The 19,724-nt window shown below is 50.0% G+C and overlaps 2 protein-coding genes across 5 annotated transcripts; one reads left to right on the forward strand and one right to left on the reverse strand.

Annotated features, from left to right (window-relative positions):
- On the reverse strand, positions 1-18,415 carry TMEM74B (transmembrane protein 74B). 4 transcript variants are annotated; one of them, XM_057702986.1, is made up of 3 exons: positions 18,218-18,329; positions 18,081-18,124; positions 1-1,989 (listed from the first exon to the last, which is right to left on the reverse strand). In XM_057702986.1, the coding sequence occupies exon 3, from the start codon at positions 1,946-1,948 to the stop codon at positions 1,250-1,252; it is 699 nt and encodes a 232-aa protein (XP_057558969.1). In that variant the 5' UTR covers positions 1,949-1,989; positions 18,081-18,124; positions 18,218-18,329; the 3' UTR covers positions 1-1,249. The 4 variants fall into 4 exon arrangements, with proteins under 4 accessions (XP_057558969.1, XP_057558970.1, XP_057558968.1 ...); XM_057702987.1 differs by lacking the exon at positions 18,081-18,124 and having other exon boundaries at positions 18,218-18,415; XM_057702985.1 differs by lacking the exons at positions 18,081-18,124; positions 18,218-18,329 and adding an exon at positions 5,945-6,289.
- Positions 16,672-19,511, forward strand: C12H20orf202 (chromosome 12 C20orf202 homolog). Its single transcript, XM_057704065.1, is given in 3 exon segments — positions 16,672-16,713; positions 17,178-17,390; positions 19,278-19,511. Coding segments are annotated over 3 exon segments (489 nt in total).
- Positions 19,512-19,724: the final 213 nt, after the last annotated feature.

Below are 19,724 nucleotides of genomic sequence, written 5' to 3' on the forward strand. Positions count from 1 at the left end.
AGCCCTCTAGGGCCTTGTGGAATGGATGATGCCCTCCCCTAGTCCTCAAACACCTTTATCTCCTTGCCCACTAGGGCCCCCTTCCTTTCCTTGCCAGTAGTTTAAAGAGAGTCTGGACGGAGCCTGCAAACAGTCCACAAGAGAAACAGAACAAACGGTGGTCAATGTGGCTAGAATTTCCAAGCCACCAGAGTGTATCTGATTTCTCCCCAAATAAATTGGGGCTGCACTTTACTGCTAGGGGAGTTGGGGAAGGAAGGTTACAAATTCAGCATTTAAAAAAATTTTTCTGTTACCAGAATAAGGTCAGGCCTTAAGAGACATACTATTGAGGAAGGGGAGGTAATGGAGGCCCACACTGTGACTACAGAAATACAACAAAGCCCTCACCCTTTCTTGTTTGAAAGACCCCCCCCCCCCCATCCAGGGAGTTAGTGAAAACTGTGCACATGACTTTGTAAAATGTGTGCTAAGATTTAGTCACTGCAGGTAATTCATCCCAAGACCGAAAAAAGGCTGTAGCAAACATTGGATTTAGCCCGATCTAACCTGAGGACTTAGGGGGTCCTTTAGCAGGACCGTGTGAGATGCTGGCTGTGTGACAGTGGTAACCACCAACACCGGGTCAGAAAATGGCACGGAGAATGGTCAGCACCTGCCAGACACTCTCCTCCCTTGCAGGAGTGGCTAGATGCAGAAACTGGGCTCCCATTCCTCATAGGGCACACCTGGAAGGGCCATCCCTGTCACATCACAGCCAGGGTGACTGAGGCCTGGAGAGGGACGGTTGTCCCAGGGCTGACTTCTCCCCTCATCATGAAGCCACCTCCCACCTTAGACGGTCAGGGCTGAAAGGGGTCCTTCCAAGGTCTCCCAACACCCATACATGGCTGATGACAGCAGAGATCCCGGAATTCCCCAAGGCACGGGGACAGGATGGGCAGCCTTTCAAACAGCTCTCAATCCTCGGAAATGCCAAGAAACCTCATCCTCCAAGGGCAGCAGTTTCCAAACTTTTGTATTTTTAGCAGCAGAAGCCATCCTTCAAACAAAACCTTATGCAAAACCTCAAGCTACAAAACAGATCAGGAGGCCGTTCTTCCAAGGGAAGCCTGGGCCAGGCCCCAAGCTCTCCCTCCATCACCCACGACTCCTTCCACGGGGCCCTATGTGGAGCTCAGTCCGAAACCCCAGGCTTGGGGACCTTTTAGCCCTGAAGCTGAAGCAGCCAGATAGAGTAGGCTCTTACTTAAGACCCCTGGAGGGTGTGGCTGGTCTCTGAGACCTGGACGACTTCGTTCTCCACCAGGGCCTGGCCCCCATCCCCACTGAGCTGTCTCATGCGCAGGTTAATGGAGCCGTAGGTCTTTCTGGAGCCCCTGCCAGGGACGAAGGTCGGCCGGCGGTATAGCTCGCCCTTGCACAGGGAGACCATCAGCAGCACAGACAAGAGCATGCCGCCCACCGTGAGCAGCCCCAGGCCCGCGATGATGCACTTGTCCAGGTGTGAGCCCAGGCGCGCATAGTACATTTCCAGTCGTTCCATCTCCCGTGCCGACACTGTGTCCGGGTTGACGCGGGCCTCACGAGGGATGGCGTACGCGGTCACCACCAGGAGGATCCCGCTCACCAGGAAAACCAGAGCAGAAACGAAGCCATAATCCACCGGGCGGCTCACAGGCTCCAGGCCTGGCCCCTCTTCTGAAGGCAGGGATAGATCGTCCCTCTGGGATCGAGGCCATGACGGGATGCCCCCGGGGGGGCTGGGGGAGCTGCCCAGTCTGGCATCTCCAGGGTTCTGGAAATGGGTCTCATGCTCCTCCGAGGAGAAGCAGGCATTCTCCACACCCTCCCTGGGTGGGGCCGCTGGACCCAGAGGAGCTGGTCTCCTTGGGGCCTGGGGACCATTGCTCAGTGTCTTCAGTTCCAGACCAGGGGGAGATGCCATTGGCAAGGCGGGCCCCAGCTCATCCCTTGGCCCCTTGGCAGCTAGAAGAGAAAACAGAAAGTCAGTGGAATTAGCAAACCTCTACCAAGGGCCTGCTGGTGCCGGACATCACACAAGGCCCCGAGCGATGTGAAGGTGAGTCAGGCCCAGTTCTCACCTGGGGAAGCCTGCCAGCCAGAGGGGGAGGCAGGGAATAAGACAATGACAGAGCAGTGAGACCCAATCCGTGCTGAGATCCCGCTTCACCACTGGCGGGCATGTGGCTTTGGGCAATTCCCTTATCTTCTCTGGGCCTCCGTTTCCCCATATATTAAATGACAGTGATAACTACTATTCCCTACTTAACAGGCTGATATAGGGGTTGAGATAGTCCATATAAAGTACTCAGAATAGTAAGTGCTCAGTGAGTATCTGCAGTGAGCTATTATTATGATGGAGGGAATTTAAATACAGTAGATATCAGGTTCTAATCCCAGCCTCACCACTGGAGTCTGGGCAAGTGAGGTGACATTTCCAGACTCAATTTTCTCACCTGCTAAATGGGAATAAGCAAAATGCGTCCCTCATGGGGTTGATGTGAGGATTTCATAAAGTAAGGCATGTAAGCCCTCACCAGTTCAATTAATGGACACTGTTGTGGTGAAGTGAGGATGACTGGGGGCAGGGGAAGGGGTAGAGATGAAGGTGGTTGTAAGAACAAAGAGGAGAAAGTTAGGGAAGCTTCTAGGAGTTGGTGGCATTTGAGCCAAACCTCAGAGGATGAGTGGGAAATTTCCCATCAGTGAGAGGGGACAAGGGCATTCTGGAGAGGAAGAAGGGTGCCTTGGAGGTCAGCTGGGACCAGCTTGCTAAGGACTCTGAAAACCAGGCCAAGGATCCATGGAGGCAAGGTGTTGGGGCTGGGAGGGCTAACATCTGCCTAGGTTTTGGAAAGCTCTCTCTGGCTACTGCATGGAAGACAGACAGGATGGGAAGGAGCAGAGTGGAGGCAAGGGGTCCAGGGAGGAGCCCAACATGGCCAGGGGAGGCATGGAGGCTGAGAGGGCAAAGAGGAATAAGCGTATTTGAAAGCCATGACTGAGGTCAAGGCCAAATGCCTTTATGTAAATAGAAGATGGGAGGACCTGGATGTGGACCACAGAAGGGGAGCTGGGAGAGGAGGGAAGCGGTGGATACTCTCTGCTCAAAGAGGCAACACCCCACCCAAGTACCTGAACACACACCCACACAGACAGACAGATAGCACAGGTGCCAGAGGATACCAGCTTACAGCCCACAGGCCATATTTGGCTCATAGAAATTTTTGCTTTTTTTTGTTTCTGGCCTATTCATTTGTATTTTTGTAAAGCAGTTGCCAGTGTATAAAAAGCAAAAGATTTTACACTTTAAACCTTGGATGCCTGGCTCCTCTTGCAAAAGGGAAGAATCTCACCACCCTAGCCCCCATTCCCTCACAGCCACACTCAGCTGGGGCTGATGATGGAGTCCTCCCTCAGGCAGATCTGGTGCTCCCCGACAGGCCCCACGGGCGTGCAGAACTCCTGATCCCACAGCAGAACTACCCTGTACATACCCAAGGACAGACCCACATAGACCCAAGTCCCCACACTGCACAAAGACCCCCAGGTGCAGAGTGGCTCACATGCCCTAGTGTGTCTACACAACCATACACAGGATTCTAGACCTTTCTTTGAACTCCTGAGTTTATTCTCCAGTGCTCTGTGCTTCAGTGTGTGTGTGTGTTTGTGTGTGTGAGAGAGAGAGAGAGAGAGAGGATATGAGCAAATGAATGAAGTGAAAATGAATGAAGTGAATGAATGAATGAAATTCAAAGAGCCTCAGTGTAGGAAGGCACATTTTTCTATCTCTCTGAACTTCCTTCCAACATGGACTTGCATCAGACACCTCCCCTTAGCACGCACAGGGCCTTTCATCTGAGTACAAAGCCTGTTTCCACTTACAACCCACCTCTGTCACCATGTCCCTTTTTCCTGAGCTCCAATTTAATGTTTACTGAGCACCTACACTCCCTCTTGGGCCCTGTTGCGGGCACTTCACTCAGGAGTATCTTGTATAACCCTCACGAGCCCCACGATCAGGTATTACTATCTCAATTTTACAAAATGTGGCCAAGATCCCATGGCATGCATATGGGGGCCAGGAGTCGAATGCGGGTTCCCCAAGAACTGTTATCCCCTAAAAGCCTGCAAACCTACACACTCCTGCACCAGTGGCATCATTCTGCCCTCTCTCCCTGGACTTCCAGGCCTCACTTGTTGATTCTCTACTTTGTCCCACTGTTCAACAGCAACCATGAGCAGCTTGAGGGCAGGGATATGTCTGGGTCTGCAACCCCCTGCACAGGGCTTGGACCACAGCCAGCCCTCAGGAATGGTTTGGTAACCTGCCCAGGCAGACAGTCCTTCCCACACACGGGGTGGGAAGTGCCTACTCAGGGTCAGGCTCTGCCCAAACTGCTCCCACTTTCCAGTAAACCAAGAGAAGAGGTGTGTTCTTTGGCTTTTTTTTTTTTTCTTTTGGCACCAAAAGCATTTTCCTGAGTGCCCAGCCAGTAACAGGGACTGGCAGTGACCACTCCTGACCAGTTGGTGTGCAGATGTGGTTCCCCCCACCCAGGTCTTCTGTATCCTCCACAGAATTCAGCCCCTGGAGTGGCCCAGGAATCCCCTTCCCAGACCAGCACATTGACACCTCCATAACCCAGAAGAAACCCAGGGCACCCAAATTCTTGGAGTAGGGCTCTTTCACCTGGCAGGAACCCAAAACTTTTTTCCTCAGGATGCCAGCAGAGTTAGGAAGAGGGTGGAGGAAAAGGAGGTTCCCTCTTACCCAGAGTTGCTATGTCTCTGACACACAGAGACACCCACCACTTACAAGGGCATGCCCAGTCAATTATCCAAAACATAAGCAGAAACAGACAAGCTGACAATGATGCGGGTGTCCACTGCTCACACCTCGCAACTGTACCAGTAACACTCCAGTTTCATCTGCAGTCCAACGGGACCTGGAAGGCCCACCCCAGTTCCATACTCATGACCCCAGGGGCCTTTTCCACATGCAACATTCACAGACGCGGGAAGCCACGCAGCGTGACCCACAGATCCACAGACCACATTGGTACCCACACCCCAGGAAGGGATAGAGCTGGTTACACACACACACACACACACACACACACACACACACACACACACACACACAGAGTTTACTACCCTCAGGACTGCTAAGATTCACCAAGATCCCCCCAGGCCCATCACGCCACCCACCGGCGTGCACTAACGCGGGGAGTCAGACGCACAGCGGGAGTGGATAAGCTTCACAAAACCCAATCGATAGACACACGCACGAGTCGTACACAGAGCCTCGGGCGCTCAGATACGTCCACGCTCTTGCACCCAAAGTTCCGCGCAGAAAGCCCCAGCACCCCGGCTGCCCGCCGCACCCGCGCGCCCGCCAGCCCGCAGCTCACACCCCCTGCTCCTGCCCTTGACCACAAACGCCGCCGAGCCGAGCCAGGCCGACCCGGCCGAGCGGCGCCGGTAGCCAGGCGACCAGGCGGCCCAGGGAGGCCGGCATCTGCGACGACCGGCGCGCGCCCGGGTCCCCTCGCCGCGTGTCCTTCGGCCGGGCCGCGAGGTCAGGCTAGCTCTCCTTGGCCGCCCCTCCCCGTCTCCGGCCCTCGGCTTCCCGCCGCCGCTCGCAGTTCCCTTTTCGCGTACGTACCTGTGCCGGGCCTCCCTCCCTGCCGCCCCACGCGGGAGGCGAGGGCGCTGGGCATCCGCCGGGCAACGGCGAGGGCGCGTCCTCCCCGGGCGCCCGCCCGCCTCCCCGCAGCCGGTGCCCGCCCGCCGGTGTCTGTGCTGCGGCGCAGCCCGGGAGGGAGCGGGCCCGGCCGCCGCCTCCTCCTCGCCCTCCCCGGCTCCCGCCCCCTTCCCGGCCGGGCCCGGCCCGGAGCCGCTGCCGAGGCGCACGTACCTGCTCGCGCCGCGCGGGGCTGTACGCAGGCGGCCACGGCCGCTGGGGGCTCCGGCTACCGGGAAGGGGAGGGAGCCGGCGATCGCCGAGCGCCGCGGATCGAGCTCCGCCCGCGGCCGGCGAGGGCGCCGGGAGAGTTAGCGCGGGGAGGCACTGGGAGGCGGGTAACGGACTGGGATGAGGATGGGGGGACATGGCTCCATCCTCTTCCCCCTCCCCTTGGGGCAGATCTGTTTTGCCGGCACCTGGGCTCAGGGAACTGAAGCCTCCAGCCCGCGGTGCCTGGGCGCAGGGGCGGGGCGCGGGGGTGAGTGCTGAAGGACACCCCTCCCTCTGCCGCCGGCTTAGCGGATCTGCTGCGGAGCCCCTACTGCACCAAGCCCCGACGCTTCCTCCGCTCCTCCCCCCCCTCCCCCACACACAGCCTGCAGGTAGGACCCAGGGTCCTCTCCGAGGTCCTTAGGTCGGGATAGTCTTCTCCGGCGCGTGGGACTCCGTGGCTCAAGGGCGCCACCTGAAGGCTGAAAGGAAGCCTCTGAAGACCGCCCCCACCCCCACCCCCACACGCTCCTCTGTTCTCCCTGCTCTTCTTTTTCTGCCGGACGCTGCGGTGCACAGCCGAAGACTGGTGTTATCTTGGAGCATTGCCAATGGCCACACACACCTTCTCCCTCCAAGGCCCAGCTGTAGTGCCCTCTCCCCTGGGAAGCCTACCTGGCTGCCCCACACACTCTCTGGCCCCGGGGTGGCCCCTCCAGCCTGGGCTCTCTCTTTGCCTGCGTTATTGTCCTTATCTCTGAGAGTGCGATTTTCAGTAAGTACCAGCCTCCTTCATCAGACGAGCAGCTCCTGGAGAACAGGGCCCCAGTCTGATCCCACCAGAGCCCAGCGGTGGGTGTGGGTGAACAGGTGGGGAGTAGGGCAGATGTCACTGTTTCTCTCCTTTAAGGGACTCAGATTAAGGTGAATCAAGTGAGGTGCCTAGAGTACAAAAGTTAAGGAGATACTCCCTCTTTGGGGGCCCAGGCCAAGTCCAGAGAGGAGTTTGGTCTGAAGATCATGGGGTTTCTGGATGTCTCCGTGGCCAGCTCACTCTCGTGGCCTCAAGTAAGTCCTCCCACCTCTCTGAGCCTCAGTGTTCGCTTCTACCGATGAGATCATGAAAGTGCAGACTCCAGGAGCTTTGGGAGGGCCAGCAGAGGTCAGCCATCTGGAAGGACAGGCAGACAAGGATGCCCTGTCCTGAATCTTCAGCCACCTCGTGGGAAAGCCTGACCTGTCCTGCTCCAAATGCCTATGCCATCCTTGACAAGCAGGACAGTGGAGGCCACCCGGGAGGCCATGTGCCCAGTCCTTTGAGGCCAGTGTGACAGAGACCTGGGCAGGACCTCCAGGGATGGGAGGGCTTTGGTCTCTTCCTGCCTTCCAGAGGCCTGACCTATTGTTAGGGACTTCGAAAGGAAGCTGCCTGTGGTACCAGACTCTGGAGCAAATCCCAGCTCCACCACTCATGGGTGTGTGGCCTTGTCCCCTCTTGGAGCTCAGTTTCCTCATCTGTGAAATGGACTTAGTTAAAGATTGTAGGGATTAGACGAGATACTCCCTGTAAAGTGTCCATGGTTCCCTCCTTCAGCCCTCACTCAGAGCCTCTGTCTTTGCTGTTCCTTCTGCCTGGGGCACTCTTCTTCCTGAAACCCCCAGAGCTCGCCTTCACTTCCTTCACATCTATGCTTAAATGTCACCTTCTCAGAGACACCTTCCCACACCATCCTTTTAAAACTAGCAGTGTCCCAGCACCCTTTACTCCTTAACTCTGAATTTTTCTCCATAGCATTTATCAACTCCTGATAGTGGCATATTTCTTTCTTTATTGTCACCATCACTAAAATATGTGTCAACAGGCAGAGGCTTTGCCTGTTTCCCTCCCTGCTGTATCCCCAGACACTAGAAAAGGAGCCAACACATAGGAGGCCCTTGATAAATATTAACTGAGTAAAGAATGGAGAAAATAAGAAAATATTTATTGAGCTTCTATTACATACTGATTAATTAGGTAGACTTCATCCCTACCCTCTAGAATTGTATTCTAGTGGGAGAAAAGGATAAGCAAATGTAACACTGCCACAAAGCAAAGGTACATAGTGCTGTGCAAGCCTTCAGCAAGGTGCTGGCCTTGTCTGGGAGACGGCGATGGCTTCCAGCTCCCTTGCAGAAGTGAGGACTGAACCAAGATTGAGAGGATGAATAGGAGGCAGCCAGGTAAAGACAGCAAGGAAGAGAGGCCCAGCAGAGGGACTGGCATGGAAAAAGGCCCTGGGGTAGAAGGGAGTATGGTGAGTGTGAGGCTTGACGGAGACCAGGTGGTTGCACTGAAGGGCTCAGTAAGGAACATGGAAGATGAAGCTGGACTATCCCTGAGCACATGCTTGTAAGCCAAGCAGTTGGTTCTTTATCCCCAGAGCAGTGAGTAAAGGGTTAACAAAACTTTTCCTCTTCTGCATGAGAATTTGACCTTTGGTTAACTGTCTAGCTCTGTTTCCTTGGAAACAGATAAACATATGTCACTATGTTACTAGGCAACATTGCTATGATAAAAATGACCCCAAGGAGGAACCTAGAATGATCCATGTGGTAATGGATTAGAATCAGAGGTATCAGTATGAACTCATGTTTAGCATAATATTGATACAGATGATTACATATTTATGATACATATTATAGATAACTATAAATGCATATACACACAGTCACTGTACATTATATTTGCTTTCTCTGTTAGCTGAGAGGAACTAGCTGCATGATACTGCACGGCGGCAAGCACACCTGGTGCCCAGATCTTGGTTTCTAATACCACTCTCCAATAACAGGAACCAGGGAGAAATGGCTGACTCTAGGACTGGAACAGGAAATAGACAGTACAAGCCTAGAGCATCTGATAGTGCCAGAAAGGAAGGAAGGAACAAACAACACACACGCACACACACACACACACACAATGATGGGGTATGTCAAAGGACACAGGGGCTGACTCAAAGAGCTCCTAATAGCCAGAGTTAGAAAAATTTGATCAAAAAAAAAAATAAAGTAATTAGATGGTAACCTAAAATATGACAAATGAAAAAAATGGGGAGAAAAGAGAAACCTCTGATGCAGAATTCCAAATACTCCATCCTCAAGGAAGAGCAAACGTAACTCCCCAATTCTTTTTCTTTCTTTAGACTTCTGTGTAGAGATTTTTTAAAACAATTTTTAAATGTTACACTCCATTTACAGTTATTACAAAATATTGGCTATATTCCCCTGGGTTGTACAACATATCCTTGTAGCCTCTCTTACCCACAACAGTTTGTACCTCCCACTTCCCCACCCCTATGTTGCCCCTCCCCACTCCCCACTGGTCACCACTAGTTTGTTCTCTATTATCTGTGCATAACTCCCCAGTTCTTAAGTGTGGGCTGAGTATACTGACTGCCAGAGAATACAGCATGGAAGTAGGGGTGGAGAATAACTTTATAGGGGAGAAACTGACAAACCTGATTACCTTGGCCAGGTGATCACGGTCAACATCAACAGTCAAATTATATTGATATATGTATCCTTGATATGTGATGAGAATGGCACTTTACCCTTGGGATCTCTCTCTCAAAACCCATAACCCCAGTCTAACCATGAGATAAACATCAGACCAATCCCAGCTGAGGAACATTTTACAAAACACCTGACCTCAAAACTGTCAGGGTCGTCAAAAACAAGGAAAGTCTGAGAAACTGTCACAGCCAAAGGGAGCCTTAAAGAGGCATGATGACTAAATGTAATATGGTGTCCTAGATGAAATCCTAGAACAGAAAAAAAGGACATTAGGTAAATACTAAGGAAATCTGAATACACTATGGACTTTAGCTAATAAGAATGCATCAATATTGGTTCATTAATTATAACAAATTTATCATACTAATATACGGTGTTAATACTAGAAGAAATTGGGTATGGGTATATGAGAATTCTGTGTGCTATCTTCCCAATTTTTCTCTAAATCTAAAAGTGTTCTAAAAACTAAAGTTTTTTTTTTTTTTTTAAGACCCCTGATTGGTAAATTGCATCTGGGATGAGAGGAGCTATAAATACCTGGTGAGAGATCATATTTGGGGCTTCATGAGCACGATGACTCATGTAATGGGGCAGGTACAAAGGTATCGGCTCCCATGGGACATGAAGCTTGTAAGCCAGGATGACTCCTGCACCCACTGGATGGGGATTCATCTCCTTGAAACTGCCCTGTACTGCTCTGGTACATGTTCACCAGGGACTCCCCCACTGAAAGGAGCACCTGATGCTAGCATTGAGTGCCATGCTAGCAAGCTGAGGTTCCTGTCATATCCGTCACAGTAGGTCAGTGTCAAGTATGACTTACAGTCATCTGTTGAGTCTGAGTGTGTAGTTGAACCTAAGGAGACTCCTCATGGACATTGCAGTGGGTGATAAGCAGGGGAGTGACATGGTCAGATATGAATTTTGAAAACATCCTCCCTCTGGCTTCTCCCAGGTGCAAGGGGACAAGAGAGAAAGCAGAGACCATCGGGAGGTTATTGTGGTCATGTTGGCATATGATAAGTCCTCAATCAATTCGCTGCAATTGCATATGTATGAGACGTGTGGGTCTGTAAGACAATGTTCTTGTAGAATATTAGAATATCACTTAATCCAGAATTTTCCAAAGGGTAGTGGTACATAACATGATTTTTGGTGTTATATAGATAAATGTGTTTTGGTTATCTATTGTTGCACCCCAAAATGTATCAGCTTAAAATAATTTATTTGCCCCATGTTGCAGTTTGGGCTGGACTCAGTGGGAACAGCTCAATTCTGCTGTACATGGTGTCAGCTGGGGTGGTACAAAACATCTGGGAACTGGCCATGGGTTTTTCTGGTATCCACCACACTCTCCAAGTGACTAGCTTGGGCTTCCTTATACAACGGTGGTCTCAAGGTAGTCGGGGTTTTTATACGGCACTCAACTTTCCCAGTGTATGAAAGAAGAAGCTGTTGGAGCTTCCTAAATCTGAGGGAAGAAGCACAGTGTCACTTCTGCTGCATTCTATTGCTTTAATGAAGGTCACAGACCAGCCCAGATTCAAGGGGAGGGATCTACCTAAGTGTATGAATACTAAGAGGCATGGATCACTGAAGGCAGTAACAGTTTCCCACCATCTATACTGTATCTATATACACACACACCCATAAGCATTTGTATTCATTTTAATGGCTAGGTATTTGTTTTATTTTAACGTGTTTTAGAAAAATAGATAACTAGCTCATGAAACTAAAGATATCATGGGTAATATCACTTAGAGTGAGGACAGAAAAAAATATGAGTCTATATAAGTTGGAGCAACATATTCTGCTGGCTTCCTCCACTATCAATTTTCCCTCTCTTCCACTGGCATGGACTTGTTGACCAATAGCTAGCACAGTGCACTCAGAATAAGGATTCCATTTCCCAGCCTCCCTTGCAGTTACGTATGACGAAGTGGACAATAAGCCATTAGAATATCAAAGGAGGAGGTGTGCACAAAATGTATTATGTTTTTAAAGGAAGGGGATGTGCTCTCCTTCTCCCCTTTCTGTCATTCCTGCTGCCAGGATGCAGGCCTGATGGCTGGCGCTGGAGCAGTCGTTTTGGACCATAAGCTGGAAGCATGTTAGGATGGAGGAGCAACAAAATTGAAGGAATCTGGATCCAGACAACTATGGAAACACCAGTCTGGGATACTTTCTCATACGTTTACTTGTTAGAGAAATAAACTATTGTATAAGCTACTATTACCTGGAATTTTCTGTCACTCAGAAGAACTTTCCTATCTAATATGATCAGTTTAAAGACAAATATAAGTAAATCAGATTAGAGGTGGTAGGCAAAAACTAGGAAGAGGTATATGAGTAGCTGAAGTTTGAAAAATACAGATCCAATCCGATCTCCTGTGTTCCAGGTGAGAAAACTCTGGATACAGCCCTCAGTGTGTCCAGGAGGGTGATATGAAAGAATAACCCAGGCAAGCTTGAAGTTTCGCTAGAGGAAGAAAGGGGGAGAAAGGAAAAATATTCCTGGAAGAGGGAACAACTCTTAACAGGCTCAGGGATGAAGTAATAGTAGTGAATTACTTGTGTGTTTATTTTAATTGACACTTATGTAGGCTTCTCCATATGCCAAGCAATATTCTAAGTGCTTTACAAATATTAACTCAATTATCATAACCACCTTATCACACAGGTGCTATTATTATCTCCATTTTAAGGTGAGGAAGTGGAGGCAAAAGTGGTTAGTAACTTTCCCAAGGTCACACAGCCAGTTTACGACATTTCTGGGATTCAAATCCAGACCCCAACTCTGCGCTGATAATCACTCCACTGAGTACCATCGTAACTTTCAAAGCACGTGCAGAATCCCTGAGCTGTTAATGTTATCCCCCGCCTCCTCCTTTTTTTTTTTTTTTTTTGACCGTACCACGAGGCTTGTAGGATCTTAGTTCCCCGACCAGGAATTGAACCCAGGCCACCAGAGTGAAACACTGAGTCCTAACCGCTGGACTGCCAGGGAATTCCTAATCCCCCTTTTTACATTTGGGAAAATTGAGTGCCAAAGTGAGAAGAGGTTGTTCCATGGCCACACTGAGGGATAGTAGAAGTACAACCAGAACCAAGGGCCTTGACAACCAAGTGGATTTGGGGACCTCGGATAAGGTCCCAGGGCTGATGGGCTGCATGCCTACTCTCCCTACCCATTCAGTTTTATCTCCCACTCATTCACTTGAGGGGGAAATTAGGGCTCAACTCAATCAGGCAACTTGCCTCAGAGTCATGCCCAAGGCTAGTTGGGGCCAAGAAACACTTTCCCCACCCACCGTCCCACTCTGCTTCCAGAGTCTCCACCACCTCATCAGGGTCATAGTCATTGCTTCCCTGACATAAGGACAGAGGGCTGTGTACTGGGTGCCTGGGCATGGGACGGGTGTGTATAGGTGTGCGTATAGGAGCAGATAGGCTAGAATATTCGTACACAGGATGCTCGGGCTCAGAAGAGGTGCATGGGACTCGTGTACAGGGCACACATGGATAGGATGTGTTGTAGGTTGAGTTCCCCCAGAAACAAACCTGAGATAAGAATTTGAGGGAAAGTGGTTTATCTGGGAGGTGGTCCCAGGAAGCACTGTAGAGGAGCAGGGAAGTTAGACGTGGAAGGGAAGGCTTCCGACGTACAGCAGGTACATTGATGAGCACATGGCTGCTGGGGGCAACTGGGACTCAGTCCTGCTGGACTTCTAGCCTGTCCTCTGCACAGGTCAAGGTCAAACATGTTCCTTAAGCAGAGAGTCAGATGTGCTTTGTAGTAGGAAGTGCTGGGCGCGTATGGAGAAGGGGAATGTCAGGGGGATGTGGGTGGGGCCCTGGCAGCATTTGCTACAGGACATAGAGGTGCATGACATGTGTTCAGGACCCATGAGTACACAAATAAAGAGCACAGGCAGAAGACAGATGATCAGATTACCAGCCTTGCTATCTGGATTGAAGGGACGGCCTGTTTGAAGGGGATAAACAGCACAGAAGAAGAGGTGGTGTTGGGACCCCAAGTCAACTATTCCTCCATCCCTGTGCTCCCCTGGCCACCATGATGGCATGTGCTTGCAAGGTAGGAAAGGTGAGTTTAAGGGCTCTCACCATGTAGAAGCTACTCTCTGCTAAACCTCCACCTCATTTGTATTTTACAAAGTAGGGATGAGGGCTAAGGTGCCCAGGATAAAAGAGGGACAGCCCTCAAGGGTGAGTAGGGCCCTAGATTAGGAGTCAGATATGGAGTCAGAGCTCAGAAACATCACTAAGCCCACCTACCCCATCCAAGAGTTGGAAATAACTTTGCCCATGTGTCTCAGGCCAGGTTACCTACTACTCTTGCATCTTAGGTTCCCTGTCTGCCCAGTGAGCATCACGGAAGTCCTCTCCCTGCTATGGACTTTGTAGAGCTGTTGTCAGGAGCAGATCAGGTCATGAACAAGAAAACACTTGGAAAAGAATAAAATATATAGGTGGGGGCATTATGGAAGGGCCTGAGTGGGGGAAATCAAGGAACCTGGCTTCCCCCACTAGCTCTGCTGCTATATTTTTAGGATGTTGGTTTGACCCCTGTAATAAACAGACCCAAAATGATAGTGCATCTAATAAAACAGAACTCATTTCTCTTTCATGTAAAAGTATACATGGCAGTTAAGGCTGACACGGTGGCAATTGCCAGCCCCCCTCCTTCATTCCTCCTTAACTCCACACATGTGGCATGATCTCTTCATAGGCAGAGAATACATCCTGGCCTCTTAATTTGGGGCTTGGCTGCATGACTCACTTTACTTACATGGCAGAGGTGACAGTTTGATTGTTCTGAGCTTAAGCCTTAAGAGGCCTCACATGGTTCCACTTGCTCTCTTATTCTCTGCCATTGCCAAGAGAAGAACTTGCCCCAGAAGCCCAATGATTCCAGGAGGAGGACAAGAGACCCATGGCAAAGGCTCAGCTCTGCACATCTGAAGCCTGATGCAGACTATCTTAGCCAAACCACAAACTCAAGAGAAAAAATAAACAATTGTTGCTTGAAAGTATGGAGTTTTGGAGAGTTTCATTACACAGTATTCTTGTGACAATCTAACCCCTCTAAATGGGCAAATTCAAGTTCTCTGAGAGAAGGTCTGATTGGATCATTTGGTCACCACGCAGAACACAGCTGCTTTTATACAGTCACCCACAAGCCAAAGATCTCCCTCCGGTCCAGTCTACAGGTGGCTACTTTGGGCTGGGACATCCATTTCTGATTCAGGCAGTTGTCCCATAATTGCAGTGTCAAGTGACACAAAGCCTGGTGACCTGCCTGGAAGCAATCATTTCTGGCCCCTGTGTTCAGAAGGGGTGTGAATGTGGCAAGCAAGAGTTTCTTGGATCCTCTTTGGTTCTAAAGATTGACAGCTAGGGACTTCCTAGGTGGCACAGTGGTTAAGAATCCTCCTGCCAATGCAGGGGACATGGGTTCAATCCCTGCTCCAGGAAGACCCCATATGCTGCGGAGCAACTAAGCCCATGCACCACAGCTATTGAGCCTGCACTCTAGAGCCCTCAAGCCACAACTGTTGAGCCCGTGTGCCACAACTACTGAAGCTCACACACCTAGAGCCTGTGCTCCACAACAAGAGAAGCCACCACAATGAGGAGCCCACGCACTACAATGAAGAGTAGCCCCCGCTTGCTGCAACTAGAGAAAGCCCACGTGCAGCAATGAAGACCCAACGCAGCCAATTAATTAATTTAAAAAAAAGAATGACAGCTAAACTAGGAGAAATTGCGTATAAAATTTTCTCTGTGTGTGCACTCAAAATGCATCTCAAACTGTAGACTCTGGACTACAAGAAATGCTTCTTGCAACTCATTTTTGTCACTATTTTGAGCCTCATTATGCTTAAGAAGGAAAGGATGAGGCCCAAGCTCACATAGACCATTTGGTAGAAATGGGTTAGAACCCAGCTGTCCTGGCTTCCTATACAGTGTCCTGGACCCTTTCCCTGCCCAGTCAGTCTCACACTTGGAAGGATGCTGCAGGTCCCATCTCTGAGCCAGTGGAGACCCTTCTCCAGCCTCCCTGATCATCTAGGCTGTGCTTCCACACTCCACTGACTGAGTGCCCACTGCTTGGAAAAATTCTAAGCAACACTTTCCTCCTACTGAATCCCAATCTGGCTCCCTATGTCCTATACCCACTGCCCTAACTCTGTCTTCTGGGACTACACTTACATGTACACTCTTTTTTTCTTTAATTTACAAATATTTACTATGATTTTTACTGCTATAAATTCTATTTAGTTCTTTTTCAAATCTGCCTTTAAAAATAGTGTCTTCTTTCTTATGTTTTTGAATTCTTTTGTATGACTTCATTTCTTTCCAAAATACTTTTTGGTTATCTCATCTGAAGTTCTTAGGAGAAGTGGGGTCTAATCCTGTTGTTGCTGGTGTCTGATGACTCTCACTTATGGTGGATAGTTTCCTTGCGTGGTTTGTAATCTGGGGCTCTGAGTTCACCTTCAGTAGAGCCTTATCTGTAGACAGCTTGTGTAGCCCCATTGAGGGCAAGTCCTTCCAAAATGGGTTGAGTTTGTCTTGCTGGTCACCTCAGCTCCTTATCTGGGATCACTGTTAATTCTTAGTTTGAGGTTCCTAGTTCAAGTGCATAGAATGAAATTTTTCAAAAGCCTGCATGAGAACAGATCCTATTTATTGGCATCATAATACTAACTTGATTATAGTTCGTTTCCTTCCACTAGGATATCAGCTCTAGGAAAGCACAGCCTTTGTCTCTCTGATTTTGGGCTCTATTCCTCTCTCAGCCTACAGCAGAATTTGGCACACAGTAGGTGCTCAGTAAGTATTTGTTGAAAGAGAGAATTAAAGCATACCCACTTCACAGGGTGTTGTGAAGAATAAATGGGGTGTCAGTTAGAACTGTGTTTGCCCAGTTAAAAATTTAGTTTCTTGTCTTGTATAACAGACAGATGCTGTTGGTGATTCTATGACTGAGTGATTTCAATGCCTCTGAAATTTTCTTGGCCCTTGTCTTAGTGTTGCAGGATGGTTACTGTCGTTCACATGTGTAGTTACAGGTATCACATCCACATTCAAGGCACAAGGAAGTAGAAGAAAGTATGAATAAAGTGGAGAACATCATTGACATTTTTCCTTATCAGGTAGGTAGCATTTTCCTAGAAGTCTAACAGCAAATTTCTGCTTTGATCTCATTTGCTAGAAATGGGGCACATGGGCATCCAGAAAAAAGGGGACTTGGAAAGTGAGCATTTCCCTTAACTATAGACTCTATAGATAGGTGAGGGAGGGAGGGGACGGGGGACACAGATGTGGTATCTGCCCCAAATGAGATTTTATACATCTGTGTATATATATATAAAGCATTTAGAGCAAAACAAGCCCTCAGAAAGGGGACACCTATTTTCATAATAATTATTAATTTTATCATTTAAAACTTTATAGTCTCTGTGATCCTGTTGGCATCAGATTTGGATTCTGGACCCTGCAGGCACTGAGGCACACGTACCCCAGTGATCTCCTTCCCACTCCCCGACCTGCCCCCCCCACAACCTTGTTCTGTTCAGAGCACTGAAGCCCTTTAAAAAAAAAACACTACATTTTCCAGCGTGAGCCACTTCCTGCTCTCATTAACTCCATCCTCAGTGACTTGGCCAGACCCTGCTCCTAGCCTGAAGCAGGTAGCAGACTGTCCAAATCAAAGGTCCCTCAGGCCCATCAGGTCAGCATCAAGGTCTCTCCCAAGGACACTGAGATGAAAACAGCAGAAGAGCCAACCTCAACTCTTGAGCAGACCCTGGAGTGGCTGAGAAAGGAGCTGGTAAGGCTTTACATTTCTTTTTACCTGATACCTTCACCCCCTATCTTCCAGGTTTCCCCGGTTCCTCCCTTCCAGGTGCCCCCTAGGCTGGGGCAGAGCTTCAGGCTGGGGTATAGGCCCTGCAGGCACCCCTCTGGGACCAGCCACACAGCACACATTTGCCACCTCAGGTGCTGGGATAAGTAGGTCGTGGCCTACATAGGAGGCTCTGGGTGCCATGCTTGCCAGACTGGTTTTGGAATTACACTGAGTCTTGGTATGTACCCAGCTCTGCAGCTGTGTGGCCTCTAGAAAGTGGCTTTACCTCTTTGAACTTCAGTCTCCTTATCGTAAAATGGGGCTAACAAAAGTACCAACCTCACAAGGGTTATTGTAAGAATTTGGTGAAGAGATGGTGTAATTCCCTTAGTGCCTGCTTGGCGCATCTACGTTGGCTGTTACAATCCTGACCCGGCTGGATATGGAGTACACCAGCTGTCTTAGCCTGGGTCTTCTAGAAAGCAGAGGCTTGCAAGGATTGGGGTGTTAACTGTTTATTTGGAGGTGCAAGCCCAGAGTGGTGAGAGTGAGGGAAACAGGGAGTGGAGGCAAAGGCTGATGCTATTTGAGGAGATGCTTATGTTATCAAGCTGGCTGCCACTTAGGAAGAAGCCCTAAAGAGGCCCAGCAGCCCTGCAGCAGCTGGTTTACCTGGCTGTGGGGTTCTCTGCAGGGGTTGAAGGAGGATCTGCACCCTGGCGGAAAGAAGAAGAGGAAGTTTATCTGCCCAGCTCTCTCCCATCTCATTTCCTGTCTGTAAAGGTCCACCCCACGGGGCATTAACTCACCTGAACTTACGAGTTGTGTTACTTGGCCCCTCGGTAGCTTCTCAGGAAGCCAGGTCTTAGCCTCTCCTTGTGATGTTTTCTCCAAGTCCAAAAATAGAGGGGTGCCCCAAAGTATGTGGGGACACCAGCCCAGAGAGAGAAGGAGGTGGTTTGGGGGATCGCAGAAGGCACCCAAGCTTCGTATTCCAATACACCATCTTCTTCTTCTGGGGAGGGACAGACAGGATTGTCCAAAAATGACCTGTCTGGGTTTCCAGGCAACAGACCAGCTGGGACCCAACCCTGTCCTTGCCTCAGTGGGAGGGGCTGACCCAGTAGGGCTTCTTATGTGCCCAGGGGACTCCAGCAGCAGGAGCTGCAGTTTCTTACAGTCCTTGGGGATCCAGAGGCTGGGTGGCAGTCCCTCCCCATTCTCCCCCAATCACTGGGTACCACACTGAGACTGCTTAGTACCTGAACCCAAAGTGCCAATTTCCACCTGATAAAGTACCTCTCTCCTACTCATGAAGAGGGAGAACAGGTCGGGGTAGAAGGGATGCCTACCTGGGGCACAGCCTCCCAGGCCCAAACATCCCCTACCTCCACGTGATGCCAGAAGATGAGCCTTGAGTCTCCACTTGCTGGTCCCTGACTTGTTTTCTCAGTCAAGTGTGTTTTTAACCTCTATCACAGGAAATTCACATGACTCCACAAGGGCTCCCATCTGAAGCCCAGCCAAGAAGCCCCACTTGAGCATCAGGAAAGCATGTCAGTCACTTTATGCAGCAGAAGGAACCAGTCAGTAACACCAGCAACTACCATGGATGAAAGTCTGGTGCTCTCCCTCCTTTCCTGGGATTATGTACACCCCCGAAGTCCTGGTGGGATCTAAAACAGGGGAGAGAGCCTTGAAAAGCAAATAATTTGCTTTCTACTTCACAGATGAAGAAACTGAGGCTTCAGTGGACATGACTTCTATGAGGTTGTGGCCTTGTCTCCAATGGGACAGTGATGGGAGCAGGCTTTCTGGGGAACATCCAGCACTCTGGCCGCCCCCTTACAGACTCCTTCTCTCTCCTAGGCTGAGATGCAGGTCCAAGACCAGAGACTCCTGCTCACACTGAGGCATCTTCACAGTGTCCTGGAGGAACTCCGCACAGAGAGTGCCCACTGGGAGGATGCCAGGTCCAGTGGCGGAACCTCCCCCATCAGAGCTCGAGCGGGCTCTGAAAGCAGGTGCCGCCAGCCCTTCTCCTCCAGGGGCCTGGCCCGGCTTTTTCAAGGGGTAGACAGCAGACGAAGCTCCCTCCCTTAACGGGCCAGAGATGACCCTGACTTTAAACCCTCCCCCAATTAGTCTAAACTTCAATTGTGATGTTGTTGAGAGAGAAAGCACTGGAGAGTCAGGAAGTTCAGTCTCTGGGTTCGCCCCTGCCCTCATTCACTGTGTGTCCCTGGACCTGTCACTCAGCTTCTCTGTGTCACTCTTTTCTCTCCTGTCACTTCTCAGAGTTTTTGCACAAATAAG

The sequence above is a fragment of the Hippopotamus amphibius genome, chromosome 12 (genome assembly GCF_030028045.1).
Source record: "Hippopotamus amphibius kiboko isolate mHipAmp2 chromosome 12, mHipAmp2.hap2, whole genome shotgun sequence".
In the NCBI taxonomy this organism is placed as follows: domain Eukaryota; kingdom Metazoa; phylum Chordata; class Mammalia; order Artiodactyla; family Hippopotamidae; genus Hippopotamus; species Hippopotamus amphibius.

Coding starts and splice junctions, on each gene's coding strand:
- TMEM74B (XM_057702984.1), bottom strand. CDS start 5,747: ATGCCCAGCGCCCTCGCCTCCCGCGTGGGGCGGCAGGGAGGGAGGCCC. Junction 1,990..5,692: donor GGGAGGGAGGCCCGGCACAG/GTACGTACGCGA, acceptor TTTCTCTTCTAG/CTGCCAAGGGGCCAAGGGAT.